General features: G+C 45.5%; 1 protein-coding gene across 1 annotated transcript in view; it reads right to left on the reverse strand.

The window, feature by feature from the left end:
* Positions 1-21,753, reverse strand: part of card11 (caspase recruitment domain family, member 11) — a 225,828-nt gene that overhangs the window by 92,777 nt on the left and 111,298 nt on the right. The window contains exon 5 of the mRNA XM_078558591.1: positions 6,204-6,383. Within this exon, the coding sequence (XP_078414717.1) occupies positions 6,204-6,383 (180 nt within the window). The remainder of the gene's footprint in view (positions 1-6,203; positions 6,384-21,753) is intronic.

Here is a 21,753-nt window from a genome sequence, read left to right on the forward strand (position 1 = left end):
CCCAGGCTGAAAGGCAACCCACTTCCAATGCCAGCCTTCGTATGAATTCCGCCGAGGCCAGCTCAGAGTGTGTGCCACCAGAGGCAAACACAAGGTCAGTGTTAGCTAAACCCAACTCCTTAGCTCCGCCCTGGTCCCCTCCCCTTTCCCTGGTGACCAGGACTCGGGGGCCTAGTCCTGTCTCTCTCTCTCTCTTGCTCTGCTTCTTAAGCAAAAAGGCAAAAAAAGCTTTTATTAATTAGCTCTGCCGCTTGGCACTTTCTAATGGTCGTTTCCATTAATTAATCCCATCATTTCTTAAAATGATCAACTTTATTGCTTTGACATTGACTTTTTTTTTGCTCAGCAAGTTTTTTGTGTTTTCTTCATATGTTAACTATTGTTTTGAAATTCATGTTTAATGTTGTGCCAAACCTGACCTCAGGCAGCTGCTGCTGGGTTTCTTGCTGAAGGGGGCTGAGGGGCTCACAAGGAGTCTGATTGCATTTTGGAGGGCTGGCAAAAGGGGTTCTTTTTGCTCCAGTAGAAGCGGGAAGTGATGGAAATGCTCAGCACATTTGGCGGCAGCTGTGCAGAGAGAAACAGAGTTCAGTGACCGTTCGTCAGAACTCGTGCAGATTGTGGACCTGAAGTGTTGACTCTGTTTCTTGCTCCACAGATACTGCCCTGGCCTGCTGAGTATTTCCAACAGTTTCTGTTTATATTTCAGATTTCCAGCATCTGCACTACAATGCTCTCCTATTATGCTCCAAGCTGGACTTTCGCAAGTGTGGTTAGTTTCAATTTAAAACAAGAAAATACTTATCACTCAATGCAAAGTGTGATTTTTCTGTTGACTAAGCCCACTTGTGTGTATAGAAATAGCACATTATTGCAAGTGACTGATTGGTGCTAATTTACTGAAAGGTTTTGCCATTTTTAAACTTGGAAGTAAAACCAGGAGTCATTCATCAATAGAATATGTCACTGTTAGTTCAAGATATTCTCATTTCTGCATGGAATTGTTGTACTTGTGAGGTTCAAGTCTTTTGGATGTTGCTGTCCAGATATTGCATAGGGCCAGGTTCAAAGAAGGAGAGCTGATTGTGTAATATGAATCACAGAATCTTAACGGCACAGAGGGAGGCCATTCGGCCCATCATGTCTGCACTGGTTCTCCAAATGAGCATTATGCCCTAGTGCCATTGCCCTGCCTTTTCCCTGTACCCTTGCACATCGTTTCTATTCAAATAATCATTTAATGCCCTCTTGAATGCCTTGGTTGAACCTGCCTCCACCACACTTCCAGGCAGAGCATTCCAGACCCGAACCACTCGTTGTGTGAAAAAGTTTTTTCTCACGTCACATTTGCTTCTTTTGCTACTCTGTCCAGCCCCTTCATGACTTTGAACATCTCTGTCAAATCTCCTCTCAGCCTTCTTCTCTCCAAGTAGAACAGTCCCAACCTCTCCAGTCTATCCTCATAGCTGAAGTTTCTCATCCCTGGAACCATTCTTGTAAACCTCTTCTGCACTCTCTCCAATGTGTCCACATCCTTCCTATAATATGGTGCCCAGGATTGTACACAATATTCCAGCTGAGGTCAAATGAATGTCTTATATAAATTCAGAATAACCTCACTGCTCTTGTACTCTATACCCCTATTAATAAAACCTAGGATACTATATGCTTTATTAACTGCTCTCTCCTCCTGTCCTGCCACCTTCAATGATCTATACAGATATACACCCAAGTCCTTCTGCTCCTGCACCCCCTTCAAGATTTCACCCTTGATTTTATATTGTCTGTCCATGTTCTTCCTACCAAAATTCACACTTCTCCGCATTGAACTTCATCTGCCCACTCCACCAACTTGTCTATGTCCTCTTGAAGTTCCACACCATCTTCCTTGTAGTTCACAACACTCCCAAGCTTCATATCATCCACAAACTTTGAAATTGTCTCCTGCACACCAAGATCTAAATCATTAATATATATCAAGAAAAGTAAGGGTCCCAATACCGACTCCTGGGGAACTCCACTACAAACCTTCCTCCAGCCCGAAAAATATCCATTGACCATTACTCGCTGCTTCCTATTTTTCAGTCAATGTTGTATCCACATTACTACTGTCCCTTTTATTCCATGAGCAATAACTTTTCTCACAAGTCGGTTGTGTGGCACTGTATCAAATGCCTTTTTAAAGTCCATGTATGCCACACCAACAGCATTACCCTCATCGAACTATTCTGCTACCTCTTCAAAAATTCCAGCAAGTTAGTTAAACATGATTTCACCCTGAGATCTCCAAGCTGGCTCTTCCTTATCAACCCATATTTTTCTATGTGACTACTAATTCTATCCCGAATAATTGTTTCTAGAATCTTGCCCACCACTGAAGTTAAACTGACTGGTCTGTAATTGCTGGGCTTATTCTTACAACCTTTTTTGAACAAGGGCGTAATGTTTGCAATTCTCTAGTCCTTTGGCATCACCCCTGAGTCTAGGGAAGATTGAAAGATTATGGCCAGCGCCCCTGCAATTTCTACTCTCACTTCCTTCAATATCTTTGGATGCATCTCATCCGGCCCCGGTGCCTTGTCAACTTTAAATACCGACAGTCTATTCAATACATCCTCCTTATCAATTTTGAACCCTTCTAAGACAGAGCTTTCTCATCTGTCACCGCGTCCTGGGTAGCATCTACCTCTTTGGGAAATATGGATGCAAAGTATTAATTTAATACCTCAGCCATGGCCCCTTCTTCCATGCGTAAATTCCTTTTTAAGTCCCTAATCGGCCCTACTCCTCCTTTTACCACTCTTATACGATCGAAGACTTTGGGATTCCCCTTTATGTTGGCTGCCAATCTTTTACCATAATCCCTCTTCACTTCTCTAATATGTTTCTTCAACTCCCCTCTGAACCTTCTGTATTCCTCTTGGTTCTCATTTGTATTTTCCACCTGACACCTGTCATAAGTGCACATTTTATTCTCTATCTTTATTTCAATCTCATTTTTCATCCAGGGAGCTCTGGCTTTGTTCGCCCTACCTTTCCCTTTCGATGGAATATACCTTGACTGTGCCCGAACCAATTCCCTTTTGAACGTAGCCCATTGTTCAGCTACAGTTTATCCTGCCAACCTTTTGTTCCAGTCTATCTGGTCCAGCTCCGTTCTTGCCCCATCGAAGTCAGCTCTTGTGCACTTAATTATTTTTACCCTGGGTTGTCTATCGTCCTTTTCTATCATCATCCTAAAATGTACAACACAATGATCACTGTCTCCTAAATATTCCACACTGACACTTGATCTACTTGGCCTGCCTCATTTCCAAAAACCAAGTCCAACAGTGCGTCTTTTCTTGTTGGATTGGACACATTCTGCTGTTGAAAATTCTCCTGAACACAATCTAGGAACTTTTGCCCCTCTCTGCCCTTTACACTACCACTGCCCCAGTCTACATTCAGGTAATTAAAGTCCCCTATTATAACTATATAATGCCTACATCTCTCTGTAATTTTCCTACAGATTTGTTCTTCTACATCCTTCCCACGATTTGGCAGTCTATAGACTACACCGAGCAATGTAACTGCACCCTTTTTGTTCCTTAGCTCTAGCCAAATTGATTCAGTCCTTGAACCCTCTGGAACATCCTTTTTCTCCAGACTGCAGTGCTCTCCTTAACCAATACCACCCCTCCTCTTTTCCTTCCTTTCCTATCTTTTCTGAACACCTTGTACCCGGGAATATTTCCCTTCCTTGAGCCAGGTCTCTGTTATTGCCACAACATCATATTTCCACATGGCAATGTGCACCTGTTACTCCCCAATCTTATTTACAATACTCTGTGCATTCACATACATGCATAGAAACCCTGATTTAGATTTTGTTACTTTCTCCCTCACCCTGACTTTACCTATTAACTTACTAATCTCTATACTAGTGCTATCTGTCCATCCCAGCATTTTGTATTCCTCTCTAATATTTTTTCTTGGTTCCCACACCCCTGCTGAGTTAGTTTAAAGCCCTCCCAACAGCACTAGCAAACCGTCCTGCAAGGAACTCAGTCCCAGCTCTGTTCAGGTGCAACCTGTTTGGCTTGTACAGGTGCCATCTCCCCAAGAGCCAGTCCCAATGTCCCAGGAATCTAAAGCCCTCCCTCCTGTGCCATCTTTTCAGCCACGCATTCATCTGTCTCACCCTCCTATTTCTGTATTCATTGGCATGTGGCACTGGGAGCAATCTGGAGATTACTACATTAGAGGTCCTGCTTGCTAATTTTCTACCTAGCTCCCTAAATTCTGACTGCAGGGCCACATCCCCCTTCCTAACTAAGTTATTGGTACCAATGTGGACCATGACCTCTGGCAGATCACCCTCCCCAAGAAGAATGTCCTGCAGCTGCTCTGTGACATCCTTGACCCTGGCACCAGGGAAGTAACATACCATCCAATGACCAAGTTGTGTGTAACTGTCAGACAAAGCCGTGGTTGTAAAGTGTATCATACAGAAACCTGCGCTTTTGATGGGCTTTATAATTAGAGCACAAAAGCCAATAAGTTTTGCTGGATCTATATAAAACACTTCGATCCCAATGTGACTATGGTTCCCAATTCTGCGCACCTGAAGGGTGTGAAGGCTTTTTAGAAGGTTCAAAAGAGATTTACTAGAATGACTCCAGGGATGAGAGATTACAGAGAATCTGGGGTTGTTCTCCTTAGAGCCAAGAAGCCTGAGGGGACTTGATGGAGGTGTATAAATTACAGAATAAGTAGAAACTGTTTCCAATGGCTGAAGGATCGTTAATCAGGTAGTCCGGATTTAACTTTACTTCAGTTGATTGGCAAAAGAACCAGAGGTGAGCGAAGGAAAAACTTTTACATGAAGAGTAGGTAGGATTTGGACTGCACCCCCTCCCTGCTATTGTGGTGGTTACAATTTCAAAATAGCATTCAAAAAATTGGATAAAAGCTTGGAGGAAAATTATAGGGGAAGAGCGGGCAGGGGAGATCAAGGTAGGACTGACTGAACATCTCTTTGAAAGAACTGGTGCAGATTCGATGGGCTGAATAGCCTCATTCTGTGCTGCACTATTCTATAGGATCCAAAGCACACAGCGAAGGCGCTCGACAGAAACCGTTGAGGGTTAAGGAGAAGGGGAAAAGAGGCCTGGAAACAGAAGGAGCACCATGGCCCATGATTTCTCTCCCTGGCCTTGCGGGTCACTGCCCAGCCTTCTCTTTTCTTGCCGAGAGGGCCCCGGTCTGTTTCTTTCCCGATGGGCATAACCTCCCAGTACTGGTATAGGGAAGAAGAAAAGGCAAGTTGATGCTGTGCCAATAAATTGCTTGAATATAGAATTGGATAAATAACTGATCAGAAATAAGATCTAAGGCTGAAAAGATATTTATTTATGGGTGGAGATCACAATTCTTGCTGTACTGCCGGGGCTGGAGGAAGGGAGGATGTTTTCATCTGTTTAATATTGCCAAACAAGCCGAGTTGTGGTGATGAGAGATATTCTAGAGTTTACTTAATATAATGGCAGCAGTGGTGAATATTTGCAAGTTTGATCCTTGCCTACACACTTGCTTTGCCTAAGATAATGTGTGATGAAGGGGGCGAGAAGATACCTGAAACTTAAAAAAGAATGTTCCCCATAAAATGCACCCTTCAATCCATCAAACTCTTACTTTACTGTAATATAGTACTCAATACATGAAAGCTTGTAGCCAGCACGACCAATAGTTCTGCTCTGGGCAGGCTGCAGGAAACCTTTGGAGTTGATGCTGTTGTCACAGTAACAGCAGTTATTAGAGGTCCTGACACTGTTTGAATCAATCTGAACCAGGCCCAATGAATGGAAATGAGTGCTTTCAACATGTGAAAAATGACAGACTCTGCGAGATGCTGAAAAGAACAAGCTGGCAGCAGATATGGAAGCATTCCATGCATTGACTGGCACAGGTTCAAAGTAGGATACAAATGGCAGCTTTGTTTACTAAGCAGAAGGTTATCCAGTTATCCAGGAGTCACCGACAAGCTCATCAAAAAGCATTTAATTGCTGCCACACTGTCACAAGTTTAGATGCCCCATCGTTTAAAATGACAGTGAAGGTTTTCGTTTCTAAGTGTAAGCCTTGTTTCTGCATGAGGGATTGTTTGTTTTTTTGATTCCTTATTTGTAATTAAATGTTGGATTAATGGTGGCCATGGTTACCTGAATAATTGATTGTAGTTCCTGGACTTTGGTTTTTAACATTTCATTCTCTCGTTCTAATTCCAGCACCTGCTCCTTCCTTGGCCTTTGCTCAATGTCATTTTTCAGTTTGAGGGATTGGTTGCGTTCCAATTTGCATTCTTCCTCCACCTTGTTTAACCTGTGCTTCAGCTGATCGATCTACAGCAATGTGGATACAAGAAAGGGGGAAAAAAATGCTGTGATTCTTTACAAGCTTTTATTGGAAATCAATCAATAGAAAGCAACTGCAGCCAATAGCAAATCAGAATTGGTCGGCATCTACTCTAATCCCCTTGCCTTGCATCCAGTTATACAGCTTACCATTTAAATACTAATCTGGTGCCCATTTAAATGATACCAATTTTTCTGTAACCTTTAGTAAGTCACCTTTAGTAAAGCTACATGTTGAAATAAATGATGGCAGGCTTGCAGGATTATTATTAATTAACAACACCATGATTAATATTTTAAACCAACACCACAGAAACATAAGAAGAAACAGCAGTCAGCCAGTCAGCTCCTCAAGACTATTCCGCCATTCAATCTGAACTGTGTTTTACCACCATCCACCTGGCTTGGTTCTGTAGCCCTTAATACCTTTGCCTAACAAAACTTTTCTTCTTCTTTATCACTTCTCTGCTCAAGGACAGGTCCGACCCATGGCGGCATGATCTCCACCATGGGTAGGGCAAGGAAGCAGGTCCTGAATCCGATCCACACTGGCCGTCCAGCCAACTGAGCCAACTGGCCCCCCAGACCCAGAGTTGCTGAGGCAACATGCACTTATACAAGCATCTTATAGTCTGGAGCTATGAATAGTGATGGTAGAGGCTCAAATTTTCTTTATATCACATGGCTAACCAGGAATCTCTCCCGCCCTTACGGCCTGCCATTGGCTTCTGTTGGATTTACAAGTTGATACTCAGCCTGTTCAGCCATGTTATGAATGCATCTTCCTTGGTTATCAAGACCTGGTGTGGGACTTGAACCTGGAGCTTCTGGTTCAGACGCCAGGATTCTATCCACTGACCTTCAACAAAACTCTATCAATCTCAGTTTTGTAATTTTCAAGTGACTGCCAGCCTCACTGACTTTATGGTGAGATAGTTCCAGATTTCCACCATACTTTGTGTGAAGAAATGTTTCTACGCACCATCCCTTCAAGGCCCGGCTCTAATTTTGAGGTTATGCTCCCTTGCTTGGGACTCCCCCACCAGAGGAAATAGATTCTCTCCATCTACCCTACCAATTACTTTAATCATCACTGCTGCATTAGATAACATTTGGACAAGCTGTTGTCTCACTTAATAAATTTTGGTCAGGCCCCAGAAAAGTTAAAGTTGACTTTTGAAACAGTTGTCACATTGGCACAAGTGAATGCCTCAGCTTTGGGCTATGACAGATAATTAGATGCTAATACTGATAGTGAGAAAGGTGCTCTGGAACATTTTATTGTTTATCTAAATAGTGGGAAGTGGGGGTCAGGGGACAGGATGACACTTTGTCCATTTATTGTTTATAACAAAATAATTTATCTCTTCTTTAAATACACTATAAATAGCAAACAACAGAAAACATTCCCCTTTAGAGACCACAAAGGAATAGCCAGTGAGGATTTAGAAGTGATAGGCCATGAATCTATAGGGATTAGTTGTAAAGGTGACTGAATTAGTTCACAAGGCCTGCCCAATGGATAGGACCTTTCTGCATTTTTGGAAGGTGTTCAAAACTTCCCCGGAAGCTCAAAGCAAATATACACCTCCCCGACATACAGACCAAGAAGATCCTAGAATTTATTCCTGGGTTGCTGAATCAACGCATAAGAGCCCGAGTATCATTGAGCGAGCTACAATTGGCCTCAGTGCATTCAAGTCAAGGAGTGGGAAAATAATTAGACTGGGTTCTTGTTCTCAATTGCTGTGCAGCAACTTGATTTTTCTTCCAATTTTGTTCTCAGGATGAGGGTGATGTTGGCAAGGCTGGCATTTATTGCCCACCATTATTTGCTCTGGGAACGTGGTGGTGGGTCATCATAAACATCACAAAGTTTTACACTCTATATGCTGATTGTGCTCCTGCAATGCTGATGGGTAGAGAATTTTAGAATTCTGATCCAGCAATGATGAAGGAATGGTGATGTATGTCCAAGTCAGTGTGTACAACTTGGAGGGGAACATGCAGTGAGGGCATGCCCAATGACTTTTCTGGTTTTGTCCTTCTCCTTGTTGGTGATTGCAACGCTACGAGGTGCTATTGAAGTAAGCTGGGTAAGCTTCTGGAGTTCATTATTGGAGGAGGGAGGGATCAATACTGAGTTCAGTGACGGCTGCCAACCAAGAGGACTGCTTTGCCTTGGATGGTGTCAAGCACATTATTGCAACTGCACCCATCGAGGTGGGTGGTGAGAATTCCATCACACAGCCAAGCTGAGCCTTGCAGATGTTGGAGAGGCACTGGAAAGTGGACAAGGAGATGGGCCACTCAGGCAGGCTCTGCCCTGCCCTCACACATACACAAAAACAGAATCTGGAAATCAGGAATAAAAAGAGAAAATGCTGGAAATGTTCAGTAGGTCTGGCAGCCTCTATGGAGAAGAACACAGTTAATGTTTCAGGTCAATGATGCTTCAACAGAACCCCTTCCCCTGCTGATGAGTTTGAAGTTTTGGGGGTGGGGTGGGCACGTTAAATCCAGTGGGCAGCCAATGGGGGCGATGGGGGAAGGGGTTCCTTCCTGAATTGGTCACCTGGGCCCATCAGAGAGCACCCCTCCACCAAGGTGTCACTCTCTCCCCCCTCCACCATGCCCTGACAAATCCTGGACCCCTCCCCGCTACCCCCCACCCCACTCCCCAACCCCCAAGCACTTACAAAGTTCCAATCCATCACTGAACACCTCCTCCTCTAGCCCTGTGTGCAGCACCAGCTGTGGTCATGATGGTGCTGCCAGTAATTGAGAGCTGCTGCTCTCTGATTGGTTGGCAGCTCTCTGAGTTGGGACGTCCCATTCCTGAAGGGTGAAAATCTCACCTCCAATGTATAAAGGCTATGAGCAGCCATTCTCCCCATGGGTGGGCTCCCCCCCATTTTAAATTAGGAAACACACCATAAATGAGAGTACACCATCAAAACGTCAAGGAATGGCAGCCCACTCAAAAATTATATTTGTTGAAAAATATAATTAATGAAAATAACCAAATTAATGAAAACAGAAAGATGACAGAATATAAAGCCAGATATTACATGGGGTGTCTATCAGTTATGTACAGACACTGTGCTATCTTGCGTAGGCTGCTACTTAATGTGGAGGAAGGCTTGCATGTGCCCATGACTCAGAGAGCTATGCTGGCATAAGTTTAAGGCCTGGCAGGGCCAGAACGGTTGAAAGGTGGGAGCCAGGCTGAAGGCCAGTCCACCAGTCCTCTTGCCAGGGCTGTCTAAATGAAAATACCTTTGGTTACAGAAATAACCCAGAGACAAGAAGAGTCTGTTGCAGATTTGCAACTGTAAACATCGCAATCTGCCGGATGTAGGCCAGGAGCATGCTCCGATTGGAGTCATATCTTGCTCTGGACAGACAGGGGTGTTAACAATGGGTGGCCATTAGGTGCATGAGACTCTAAATAACTAACTGACTAGCTAACTAAGATTTACCAGCCTCGGGTGAAATGATTACACATGCATCCGCAACCCCCCACCTCAACTATGACTTTTTTTGGAAAGCTGGACCAGCTCAAACTGAATTTTAAAATAATATACCAAATTAAACTAAAATGATAAGATCGGGGATATTCCATTCGGCTTCCACCTGCCACTGAAGGATGCAATGAATCAGTATCCATTGACAGAAGCCTAAAGCGAAAAAGGCTTTAAGGTGTGATTATCAACCATTTACTGAAATTATCCAATCAATGTGGAGCTGTAATAAATGAGGCTAATCAAGCACAGAGAGGCTACTGGAAAGTATTTGATTATAAAATGGAACATTATTTTAACTCTGTACAGTTTATCAGTGAAGCCTCATTTGGAGCATTGTGTGAAACTTTGAGCACCTAATTTGAAAAGAATGGCAATGATCGTTAAATTGTGAAGAGATGCTCACAGAATTGTGCCTGATTTTATTGGAGAGAAGAAAATGCTGACAAGGGTGAATAATGAAAATACAAGCAAGTAATTTAGTTTAAACTGTGACTGCAGTACTCAAGGGCATGAGTTCAAAATCAACATGCCTTGAGCAAGACTAAACATTGGAAGAATTCTTTATTTTCTCACGGGATGGTAAATATTTGCAAGAGAGCCCCTATCAGGAGTAATTAACACTGCCTTGATTAACTTCTTGAAAACAAAACTAGATGAATATCTGACTGGAAAGGGGATTGAAAGTTTGTAAGTATGGACTCCGTCAAACAAATACTCAGGAGAAAAGATTGTTTCTCTGCAGTTGGGATCACAAAACCCACATTTGTGAAATGCAACTGATTGGGAGTTGAATAATAAATGCTAATGTTCGATTCATATCCTGGGGTCTAGCTGGATTCCATAAATAATAGACATTTTCTATATCTAAAACAAGATAGCACCAAGTGCTCCTTGTTCTGTATAATGTTGATCAAGTGGCTATTCGCAATAAGTCTTGTGTCTTGTCATTATACCTGAAGATCCTTAATCATCACAACAAGCATGTGGCTGTCCTCATGGGCATTTCTGTACTGATGCTTCTAGGTTTGCAAAAAATGATTTGTCTAAGTCTAGTGATTTGTCTATTGTATCTGCTAGTTGTTGTGTGACAGCATCAAAACAGCATCAAGATCAATGGCTGCGGGGAAAAAAACCCTTTTTGAATGAATTCATGATGAAAATATTATCATATTATCCATCATGCCCAGAAACAAACTGAACTGGATTGAAAATAGCATCTCTTGCTCAAATTTCAGTCTTTCTAAAGTAAACCTGCTGAACTGGGAAACTGAAACAAATGCCAACAGGGAAAACAACAGAGATTGTGCAGGCAAGTGAGAGAAACTGGCGTTTGAATTTATGAATGTTAGGTCTTGAGATAACTTAGATAAGTTGAAACATAGTGTTTCAGCAAAATACAAACGTCTTTTTCTGGAAGACTGACTGCAAGGGGCTTCACATGATGGAAAATTATTGGAGAAAGTGAAAGAAAGATGGACAGTTTTTTGGACAGGTTTAAACCATGGTTTAGACAACGAGCACAGAATATAATTGGGTATTGTGCTTTTCAAGGAAGCCTCATAGGATGATGTGGCCTGTCAATAAAGTAATCTAACCCCATCCCCTGAAAAGGGTATAAAAGGTTGAACACGTTGGAGATCTTCACTGCAAGACATGAGAGACCAGCGCTGTCATCGAGGGAAGGAGAAATCCAATTGAATATCGAAGACCAGACTGAGTTTCGGAAGAAAGAACACAACTGAGCATTGGAAGAACCTACCTGCAATCAACAGGAGCTGGCCATTTCAGTGATTATATGACTAGGTTTACTAGTGGCATATTTGAGCATTCTAATGCTAGACATTGTTGAAGCGTTTACTTGCTGGGAGTAAAGCCACAAAGCAGTTTTTTTTTGCTTTTTTAAAATTATTTTCTTTTCTCCTCTTCTTTCTCAACCTGTTACACCTGTAATGATGTTCTGTAACCATTTTAATCTTTCTGTAATCATTTTAAATCTGAGACCATTTTAAATTTGTCACTGTGGGTACATTTAAATTAACCCTTTTAAGCGTAATAACCTTTTGAGTGAGTCACCAATTTGCTCTCATGTAAATCAGAGGTCAAAATGAACTATAAACCCGAGTGAGTGTTTAAAACAAAAAAGAATTACATGGCCCAGCATTGCAGCTAATAGATCAATGTAAGCGATTAACAAATCGGTGTTAATGGTTCAGGGATCTGTGCTTGTGGTTAACAGATCAGTGTTAGCGGTTAATGGATCAATATTGGTGGCTAATGGTTTAAAATTAACTATAGGTGGAGCGTCCAGTCGATCAGTGTTAACAGTAATGGATTTCTGTAAACAATTAATGTTAGCAATTAATGAATCAATGTTAGTGGTTAATGGATTAATATTAACAGTTGGAGGATCAATGATGGAACAATGTTAGAGGTTAGTAGATCAGTATTAGTCCACTAACATATGTAAATATATGCAAGTCTTTCTTTTTTTCCCTATTTAAACACCTCTGTTTCGGGCAGAAGTGCAGGGTTTTAAAGTCCATTTAAAGAAATGCCTAAAGTACATTCATGTGTTAGGAAATCGAGATAGTTTAAGTAAGTTATATTTGTATTTGTAGGTGTTAGGAATGAGTTTTAGATTTAATGTTTAAGTTTGATTTGTATTTCTGTATGTGTGTTAAGAAAAGGTCAAATTGAGTTTCAATTTCACTTTAAAAGATGCCTGCATTTCTGATGAGAGTGTTACAACCGTTGCAGCTAAGTTAAACAAACAAGAGTGGAGAAACTGGGCTGTTGCCTAGCAACAGGGGTCCAGAGAGGCAGGTCCCTCCGACAGACACACACAGAAGAAACTTGATTTGGAAGCTGTTTGAGTTCATTTGGTTTTGAAAGTAGCTGCCTGGAGAGACTGGAGCAAAGGGGACAGACAGCCAGTCCTAAATTAAAGGAAAATACTACAAAATCTAGGGGGGTGGAACAGGAGAAAGTCCCAAGCAGACCTTCTAGTTAAAGGGAAGGACAGGAACTTGGAAAATGTCCTGTTAAATGACGTTAAGAGTGAGGAGCAGAGAGAAAGGCTCCAAGCTTCAGATTTTAAGAGAAAAAAGCTGAAGAAAGCAGATTTAAAGCGAGATCAGGTCTAAAGAGGCAGCTGAAGGTCTGTAATTCTTTGCTATGGGCATGTGAAGCAGTGGTGTACTGTTGACAGCTGAGTCAGTGAGAGAGAGCGCGTGGAAGACAGCTTGAATGTATGTGGTGACCCAGGGGAGTGGAGCTTCGGAAGGAGAGTTCGAAACCGTGGAGGTGAATCCTTGCGGAAGGCGTCTGGGAGAAAGTATCGGTTTGGGGGAAGATTCCGAAGTGAGTTCTTGGAGAGTGGAGATTGGAAACCTTCGTGTGAAAGATGGGGTTCAGTGAGACTGGTTGGCTCATAGTGTGACAAGCATCTGGGGAGAATTGAGGAGAGATCCATAGCTTCTGGCTAAGGTCTGTCACTTGGTTTCAGAGTGGTGTGTCTGACCACAGGATGCTTATTGGTTTATATGGACTGTGTACTTACTTTGAACATTAGAGTATAAGATAGTTTTTGTAACTTGTGTTATCCTTACAAATCTGTATATATCTGTAAAGTTGTGAGTGAATGAGTATTAATATAATTCATCTTTTCTTGTGTAATAAATGTTTATGCTTTTGTTAAAAGTTCATTAGCCGATTCCAGCGAGTCTGTTCAGTAGCCCCTCTCCATATATCCAAACAAACAAATAAAAGTTAGGATCTATCGAGCTGGGTTCCGCTCTGGGATCAGGCTTGTCCAGGGGTAATCTCAGCTGGGGATCATAACACATAACTGACAAATAGGTGCATGTGGTCCCCTGCAGACTTTCCTCTGCTGGCTACCTTTTTTTATATATAAGATATCCTTTCCTCCTTCAATTGTCAAGAGTAGACTGTATTACACATCTGAATCCTCCGATGAAGGATACTCAGGCTTCACCCCGGTAATTCCTTCCTTTGTTAAAGAAAAAAAGTTGCGTTTATATAGAACCTTTCACAATCTCAAGATGACCCAAAGTGCTTTACAAAAAATGAAGTGCTTTTGAAGTGAAGTCACTGTTGTAAAATAGAAAATTTGGCATCTTATCTTTGTTAGTAAGTGACATTTGTCTAATTACAAACTCTGAGTGACCAGTGTAAACCTTGTTGATGTTTGCTTTCCAAATTAGTCTTGCACTGAGGTTTAATGTTAGTATAGGTTTGGGTATAGTGCAAAGCAAATTATCTCTGAATTATATTCGCCAGTTCACCTACAGAGTTCTATTGTTCAATTCCATCCACTGCAAAAAATTGGAATTTGTACAGGAGCACACATGCAACATTGAAGAGTGTAGTATCTGAACTAAACATTTACCCAGGATGACGCACCTGCAATCAGGACCTCTGGCTAGGCAGAGGAGGATGGTTAATGATGTGACAAAATGCTATGATTACTAGAAATCAAACTGAGAGCGAAGACTTAGTGGGTAGTACTTCACCTCTGAGACAGAAGGTGGCGGGTTCAAATCCCCCCCTCCATTATATGAGGGCATGATCAGTGCAGTACCAAGGGAGTACTACACAGATGGAGATACCGACCTTTGGATAAGGCGTTAAACCATGGACCACCTGCCCGCTCAGGTTGACATAAAAAATGCGATAGGAATGTTTGAAGAAGAGTAAGGAATTCTCCTTAGATAAAAACAAAAAGCTAAAAGCTACTGCGGATGCTGGAAATCCAAAACAAAAACAGAATTACCTGGAAAAACTCAGCAAGTCTGGCAGCATCGGCGGAGAAGAAATCAGTTAACGTTTCGAGCCTTCATGGCCCTTCGGCAGAACTGGAGCATAGTTAGAAGAAAGGAGAAATATAAATTGGTTTAAGGTGGGTGGGGGGGGGGCGAAGAGACACATTGAGGGTGTGGTGTGATGATTGTGGAGATGAGCAGATAATCAAAAGATGTCACAGACAAAAGGGTCAAAGAGGTGTTGAAGGTGGTGGTCTTTGTCTGAGAAAAGTGCTAATTAAGAATGGAAGACAGACCCAAACCTCCCTGTCGCTTGCCATTTTAACACTCCACTCTGTTCTCTTGCCAACATGTCTGTCCTTGGCTTGCTGCATTGTTCCAGTGAAGCCCAACGCAAACTGGAGGAACAGCACCTCATCTTCCGACTAGGCACTTTACAGCCCTACGGGCTGAATATTGAATTCAACAACTTTAGATCTTAAACTCCCCCTCCCCCCATCCCCACCCCGTTTCTTCCCCCCCCCCCGCTTTTTTTTCAATAATTTATATAGATTCTTCTTTCCCCACCTATTTCCATTATTTTTAAATCTAAAACTAAAACCTCTAGTCTTTCCACCCCACCCCCACTAGAGCTGTACTTTGAATATCCTGTCTTCCATTCTTAATTAGCACTTTTCTCAGACAAAGACCACCACCTTCAACACCTCTTTGACCCTTTTGTCTTGTGACATCTTTTGATTATCTGCTCATCTCCACAATCATCACATCACACCCTCAATGTGTCTCTTCCCCCCCCCCACCCACCTTAAACCAATTTATATTTCTCCTTTCTTCTAACTATGCTCCAGTTCTACCGAAGGGCCATGAAGGCTCGAAACGTTAACTGATTTCTTCTCCGCCGATGCTGCCAGACTTGCTGAGTTTTTCCAGGTAATTCTGTTTTTGTTAAGGAATTCTCCTTGGTGTCCTGACCAACATTTGTCCTTCAAGCAACATCACAAAAATTGATTATCTGGTTATTTATCTCCACTGTTTGCGGGACCTTTCTATGATGGCATCTTATGTGCAAATAGTTGTTGGGGCAAAATTTTAGCTTAACAGATCCACATGTAGTGGGTGACCCAGTAGTGGGTCAGGAATCTGTTTATTATGTCAGCGAGATTTACCAGGGTTCTTTAACTCAGCCAAATTATGAGCACCCCCCTTCCGGGTTTCTTGACCAATCTGAGAGTGAGCGGGATGACATACTGAATCTGCTAAAGGAAGGATTTCTAGTTAAATGGGCCTCAGCTGAGGTTAGAATGGCTGAATGGTACATTGATTCCTGAGGCTTCAGCGACCATAGGAATGGCGAGGAGATTTGGGAAGACTGCCCCACCCCACCAACCTCAAGTCTCAGCATCTTACCTGGTGGTCCTGATGTGGGGATCTGAGGGACTGAAATGAAGTGATGTTTCTTAAGTACAGGAGGAAGAGGCTAGCCTCTTAAATCAAACAGGGTGGGTGTAAGGAAGTTAGCTGCAGCCTCTCATCCAGGGAAGAATACCGCTGGTCAGTTTCACTGTTTGAAAGATTACCAGCTTGTCAGTTCACTCAAGAAGTACTCCCTGCTGTGTTCTTGCCTTGTTGAGCCTGGCAAGTTCCAAAGAGCGCGGGAAACCCGTGGGCTGGATGATAATTGGTTACCCAACAACTCTACAGGGGTTCCCCTCCCATCTGCAAACCTACCTGGGTTAAACCCGAAAGTGGGTGGGATCATGTCAGGTCTCTGCCCCATTGCTACTTTTCAGAGCTTAACCAACCCCCTGCCACCCACACCCAAACCTGTCACTTCTCTGGCAGTTGAAATTCTGCCCAATGTGTCCCGATTTTACAACAATGACTACATTTCTCAATCAGCTGTTAGGTATTTCGCAACATCCTAGAATGAAAAACACGATATAAAATTTAGTTCTTTTTTTGTTCATTTCTCGTTTAGACAAGGTGAGTTTAGGTCCCTGGAGCTTAGTATAAACACAATATGTGATTCCCCTAAACCAAACATCAAACTGGAGCAGCTTGGTTGAGGAGCAAGTAATGATTATATGTCCTATTTTGATAACATAAGATGAACCTATTGTAGTACTACAGTAGAACAATACTGTAGCTGTGTGCCAATTATATGGCCATACAGGATTTGTTTCAACTCAAACCGTCGGCTAAATAGTGTTACTGCAAAGCATTTTGCTTTAAAAAAAAATACTCATTCTTTGGCAGTTTGACATACTACATTTCCTCTTTAAACCAGACAGTGGGCAGAATTTACCGTGCCCGCTGGTGGCAGGCGTGATAGGTGGCATGCGCGGACAATATGGCGCAATGTTTCACGATGGTGGGAAGGCAGGTCGTGATCATCCACTCAGCCTGCCAACAGCGGGCTGCGTTTCCCGCCAACGGTCGTTGGGGAGCTCATTGTAATACATCAGCATATCGTTAAAAGGCCATCCCAACAGGCTCCTGGACCCTCACCGGATTGTCCATCTATGTCGGTGTGAAAGCACGACAACGTGTTTCACAAGACCACACAGGCGACGTACATTTGACGGCCTTCACTTTGGGGGAGCTGGAGGTGAGTGGACAGCATCATTCCGCACAGCTCGCTAGGGTCGCTTGTTGCTTGGCAGGCTTCAGGGGCACTGGGGGGGGTCGGGGTGAAGTGCTGCCCTGCCACAGAGGCAACTGCTGTCGGGGGGATGTCCGGGGACAATTGCTGCTCAGCATCGGAGGCGACTGTTGTCAGGGGAGGGGCGGGGGGCGGGGGGCAACTGCTGCCCTGGGGTTGGATCCCACACACAAGAAATCGAGTTCGGGGGCAGGGTAGGCGAGGGGAATGGCCACGCAGCAGGGACCCTGTATAAACTGACCAGGCCTCTGCAACTGAGACAGTTCAGGCACAGCCACTGTGATATGATTGGGGTCGGGCTCCTAGCCTGCCCGCCCATGCAAACAACGTGGAGGCACCAAAGTGCCACCAAGTGCTCCAGACCTTAACCACCAACCCCCCCACCCCATGACCCCCCAGCACAGTCTGCGAGTCCACCACCACTTTATTGGACCGCGGAGCAGTTGGACTGCACACGTTGTACAATCTCCTGCCAACACTGGCCATGTAGCAGTCACTGCTGGAGGTGCTCACAGCCCCTCACAATCTCAGCATCCTGGTTAGGACCAGTGACCCCCATGTCGCAGGTTGACAGGGCAGCCATGCAGCGCACTCATCTGTGGCCATCCGAGGAGTGACCTGGGGTGACCTGCACTCTCCGGGAAGCATTAAGGGACGGTCACACAGGGCCAGGAAAGGTGCTGAGTATACCCATGCTAACCACGTCTCTCTCTCTCTTCCATGCCACATCAGGAGCATGGAGCCTGGTGACCTAGCTGTCTGCCCGTTGGCCTACAGAGAGCGAAGAAAACGGAGGAGAGAGCGACTGAGGCTCCTGGCCATGCAAAGGCAGGAGCGGCAACCTCAGGAAGAAGAGGCTACTGGGGCTACCACACACGCTGCCCAGGAGCGACAGCGAGCTGTGTCTGGTCGGCGCCTAGCAATAGCCAGGGTCTATAGACACCGCCTGCTATCCCTGCAGATGACTGAGAACCAGTGTCGCCGATGACTGCACATGCCTCGGGAGCTGGTCGCTCACATCTGCCACTTACTGCAGGACTTGGCGCCAAGGGGACATGGAGGGCATCCAGTGCCAGTGGCTGTCAAAGTGACCGTGGCGCTCAATTTCTATGCCAGTGGTTCCTTTCAGGGTTCCACAGGTGACCTCAGTGGGGTGTCACAAGCCGCCCACAAATGCATCCATGAGGTCACGGATGCCATCTTCTCGAGGGCACACAACTTTGTACATTTCGCCCGGGACCGGGACAGCCAGGATGCAAGGGCCATTGGATTTTCCCGGATCTCGGGATTCAGGTGCGGGGTGTGAATGACTGCACACATGTGGCACTCCAGTCTCTGTCGCTACGTACTGTGGACTACATCAACCACAAGGGATTCCACTCACTGAATGTGCAGCTAGTATGCAACCACCAGAAATGCATCCTGCAGGTGTGCGCACGGTTTCCAGGAAGTGTGCATGATGCCTACATCCGCAGTCGGTCACAGATCCCTACAGTCTTCCAGGGTCCACAGAAGCTGCAGGGATGGCTCCTCGGGGACAAGAGCTACCCGCAGAGGCCATGGCTGATGACACCCGTGTGGCGGCCTCAGACTGCAGCAGAGTGACGCTATAATGAGGCTCATGCTGCAGTTCACAGCTTGGTGGAGCAGAACATCGGGATGCTGAAGATGAGGTTCCGTTGCCTGGGTTGGTCTGGTGGAGCCCTGCAATACAGTCTGCAGAGGGTGTCACGCATCGTCGTCATCTGCTGTGCCCTTTACAACCTGGCGCTGCAACGGGGGGACAAGCTGGCTGAGGGGGAGATGGAGGAGATGAAGGTCTCCTCCAATGAGGAGGACACCAATGGGGATGAGACTGAGGAGGTCCTCGGAGGCGACGATGACAGGGATGCAGCACTCGTACTGGCTAAATGAGGCAGGCGCACTCGGCCCTCAAAGCTGCCAGATTTGTGGAGGATGACGACGACATGCTGTGAGGCGACCCCATAGATCCTCACATCGCAACTGTGAACAATTGACTCCAGTCTGGCTTATCGCGGCCCCAATACCCTCTGTGAGAATGCTCCTGTCATGGAGATGCAGTGGAGGCCCTAATAATTGCTCAATTGCAGGAGGATGATGACAACATGCAGTGAGGACACTCCATAAATCTTCACATTGCCTCTGAGAATGTCTGACTCCTGTCTGGCCGAGGGCAGCTCACTTGTGCTCTGTGTTCAGGGTCATATCATAGAGACGCAGCCATGAAACCTTAGAAGCATCTGATGCTTTGTCTACCTTGAGCACCTTCAGGAGCTGGTGCACAGCATCAGTGGTCACAGATACTGAAGAGATGGGGGCCAACCCCTCCTTAAAGGTGCTGAGAGCACACTGAGAGAATGAGAGAACTCTGTGACACCTGCCCACAACATTCTGGCAGCAATGACCAGCACTGCCGAGGTGCAGGCATCAGTAATGTGGTCTGAAGGCTGTACAGAGCACAGGGAAGGGGCCCTGGACTGAGACAGCTGTCTTTATCTTGTGCAGAAAGGTTTCACATCTGAGTGACAAGAACACTGCTCATCAGAACAAGGAGCCATAGGCAGGGAGGCATTCTTGGGAGTTTATTGACAATAGTGAACAGTATGTACAAGTGATCAACACCCTTGCCTAGGCTGTGCAGCTAATTCTCCTTAACTTTCCTAACCCTGCCACTATGTCTTGTTGGACATCCACGGTGGAGGTGGAGGCAGCCTGCTGACTGCTATGCCCTGTCTGTGATGACCTTCATGGGCGCCCTCTAGAGTCCGAGACTTGGAGGGCCCCAGCCTGCTTTCAGGGTCCTGCTGTCTGGCAGTGGCACCGTCCTCGGCCTGCGGAGCTGGAGCTGCTGAGGTCACAGGAATTGGGGTCGGATGCGCTGGACACTCTTGGAGTCACCGAGATGGATGGGCTCAAAGTGTGCACCTGCTGATCCTCCTCTCTATGGGTACAAGGGGGCCCCAGGCTGTCTCCTTGAGGAGCAGGGCTAGCTGGAGTGAGATTGAGCTGCCTGGCACCCCTCTCAGGTACACACAGTTGGAGGCCAACTATGGCGTCAGTGATAGAGTTGAGCCCACACAGCAGTGGAGTGAAGACCTGGACCAAGGTCTCCATGGTGGCCACCACCCTACCAATGTTGACCTTGGTGCATTGCAATGCCAGCGCTATCACCTCAGAGTGAAGGCGGACGGACTCCTCCATCGTGCCTTGTAATCTGAGGAGTGCAGCGGACATCCCTTCCTGATGTCCCCTAACTTGCCATTGCAGTTCCAGCAACTGTGACATGACCGAGTCCAGAGGCTCGTTATCTGACTCGGGCTCAGCAATGCTCTGGCCTCCAGCAGTCCTCCGAGTGTCAGGGATCTGGGAAGTCTCTGCCGCCGCCTGCTGTGGATCAGAGAATGTGGTGTGCTTACCAGATTGTGATCCCGAGGCTATTCTAAAGCTAATTACCACCGAGGTGTGTGTCTCTGCGCTGCTGGAGGGTGTGGGTGAGCGCTGTGACAGGTCTTCAAAGAAGGTGCCTCCAGATTCCTCTTCAGAGGTTTCTTTGGAGCTTCTTTGGAGGCCCTGGGTCATGGAATCTGTCAGCTGTTTGGCAGATGTGCCTGCGAAAGCAAAGGGAGATAATTAGTGCATGGCAGTGGCCTGTGAAACAGGACACATCATGGCTGTCTGATGGATGTTGCACTGCTGGATCCTCACTTGGTGGAGTAGCACCGATCTCAGCGTCAGCACAGGTACGGTCCAGACCCTCGCCGGCCAGCTGGATGGTTCTGTTTTCAAAGTCCGTGAGGACCTTGATTTCAGGCATTCCTCCACCAGTCTGCAACCTCTCCCTCTTGTTGTGTGCCAGCTTGTCCTCATGAATAGAGATGGAGAAAGTGTAAGCAGGACGCCTGCCAGGCCAGATGCTAAGTATGCCTGGCCTGTGTGGGTGGTGAGTGGTCCCATGGACGGGTTGAGTGCAATGATGGTGAGTGTGAGAGAGTGAATGGTGATGTCCCTTGAACTGGCAGTGAGTTAGGGCCCTGTGGATGTGTGATGGGTTTGTGAGTGTGAGAGTTGAGGGTGACGAGAAGAGTGACTTACCCTGTCGGAACGGAGGAGATCATTCATCCTCTTGCAGCACTGGGTGGCTGACCTCTTTTGCAGAGTATTGGCACTGACCACCGCTGCCACTGCATGCCAAGCTGGATTGGTCACATTGCTGCCCCTCCTGCAGCTAGAGTGAGGTACAGGACATCCCGGTGGGCCTCTTCAGCATCCAGCAGTCGCTTGGGGGACCCGTCGCTGAAGCTGGGGGGGGGGGCGGCTGTGGTCTTTTTTCCTTTGCTGGCCATGTCTCCTGGGAAGCGGTGGTGATC

This window comes from Cetorhinus maximus, chromosome 15, assembly GCF_964194155.1.
Source record: "Cetorhinus maximus chromosome 15, sCetMax3.hap1.1, whole genome shotgun sequence".
Classification (NCBI taxonomy): Eukaryota; Metazoa; Chordata; class Chondrichthyes; order Lamniformes; family Cetorhinidae; genus Cetorhinus; species Cetorhinus maximus.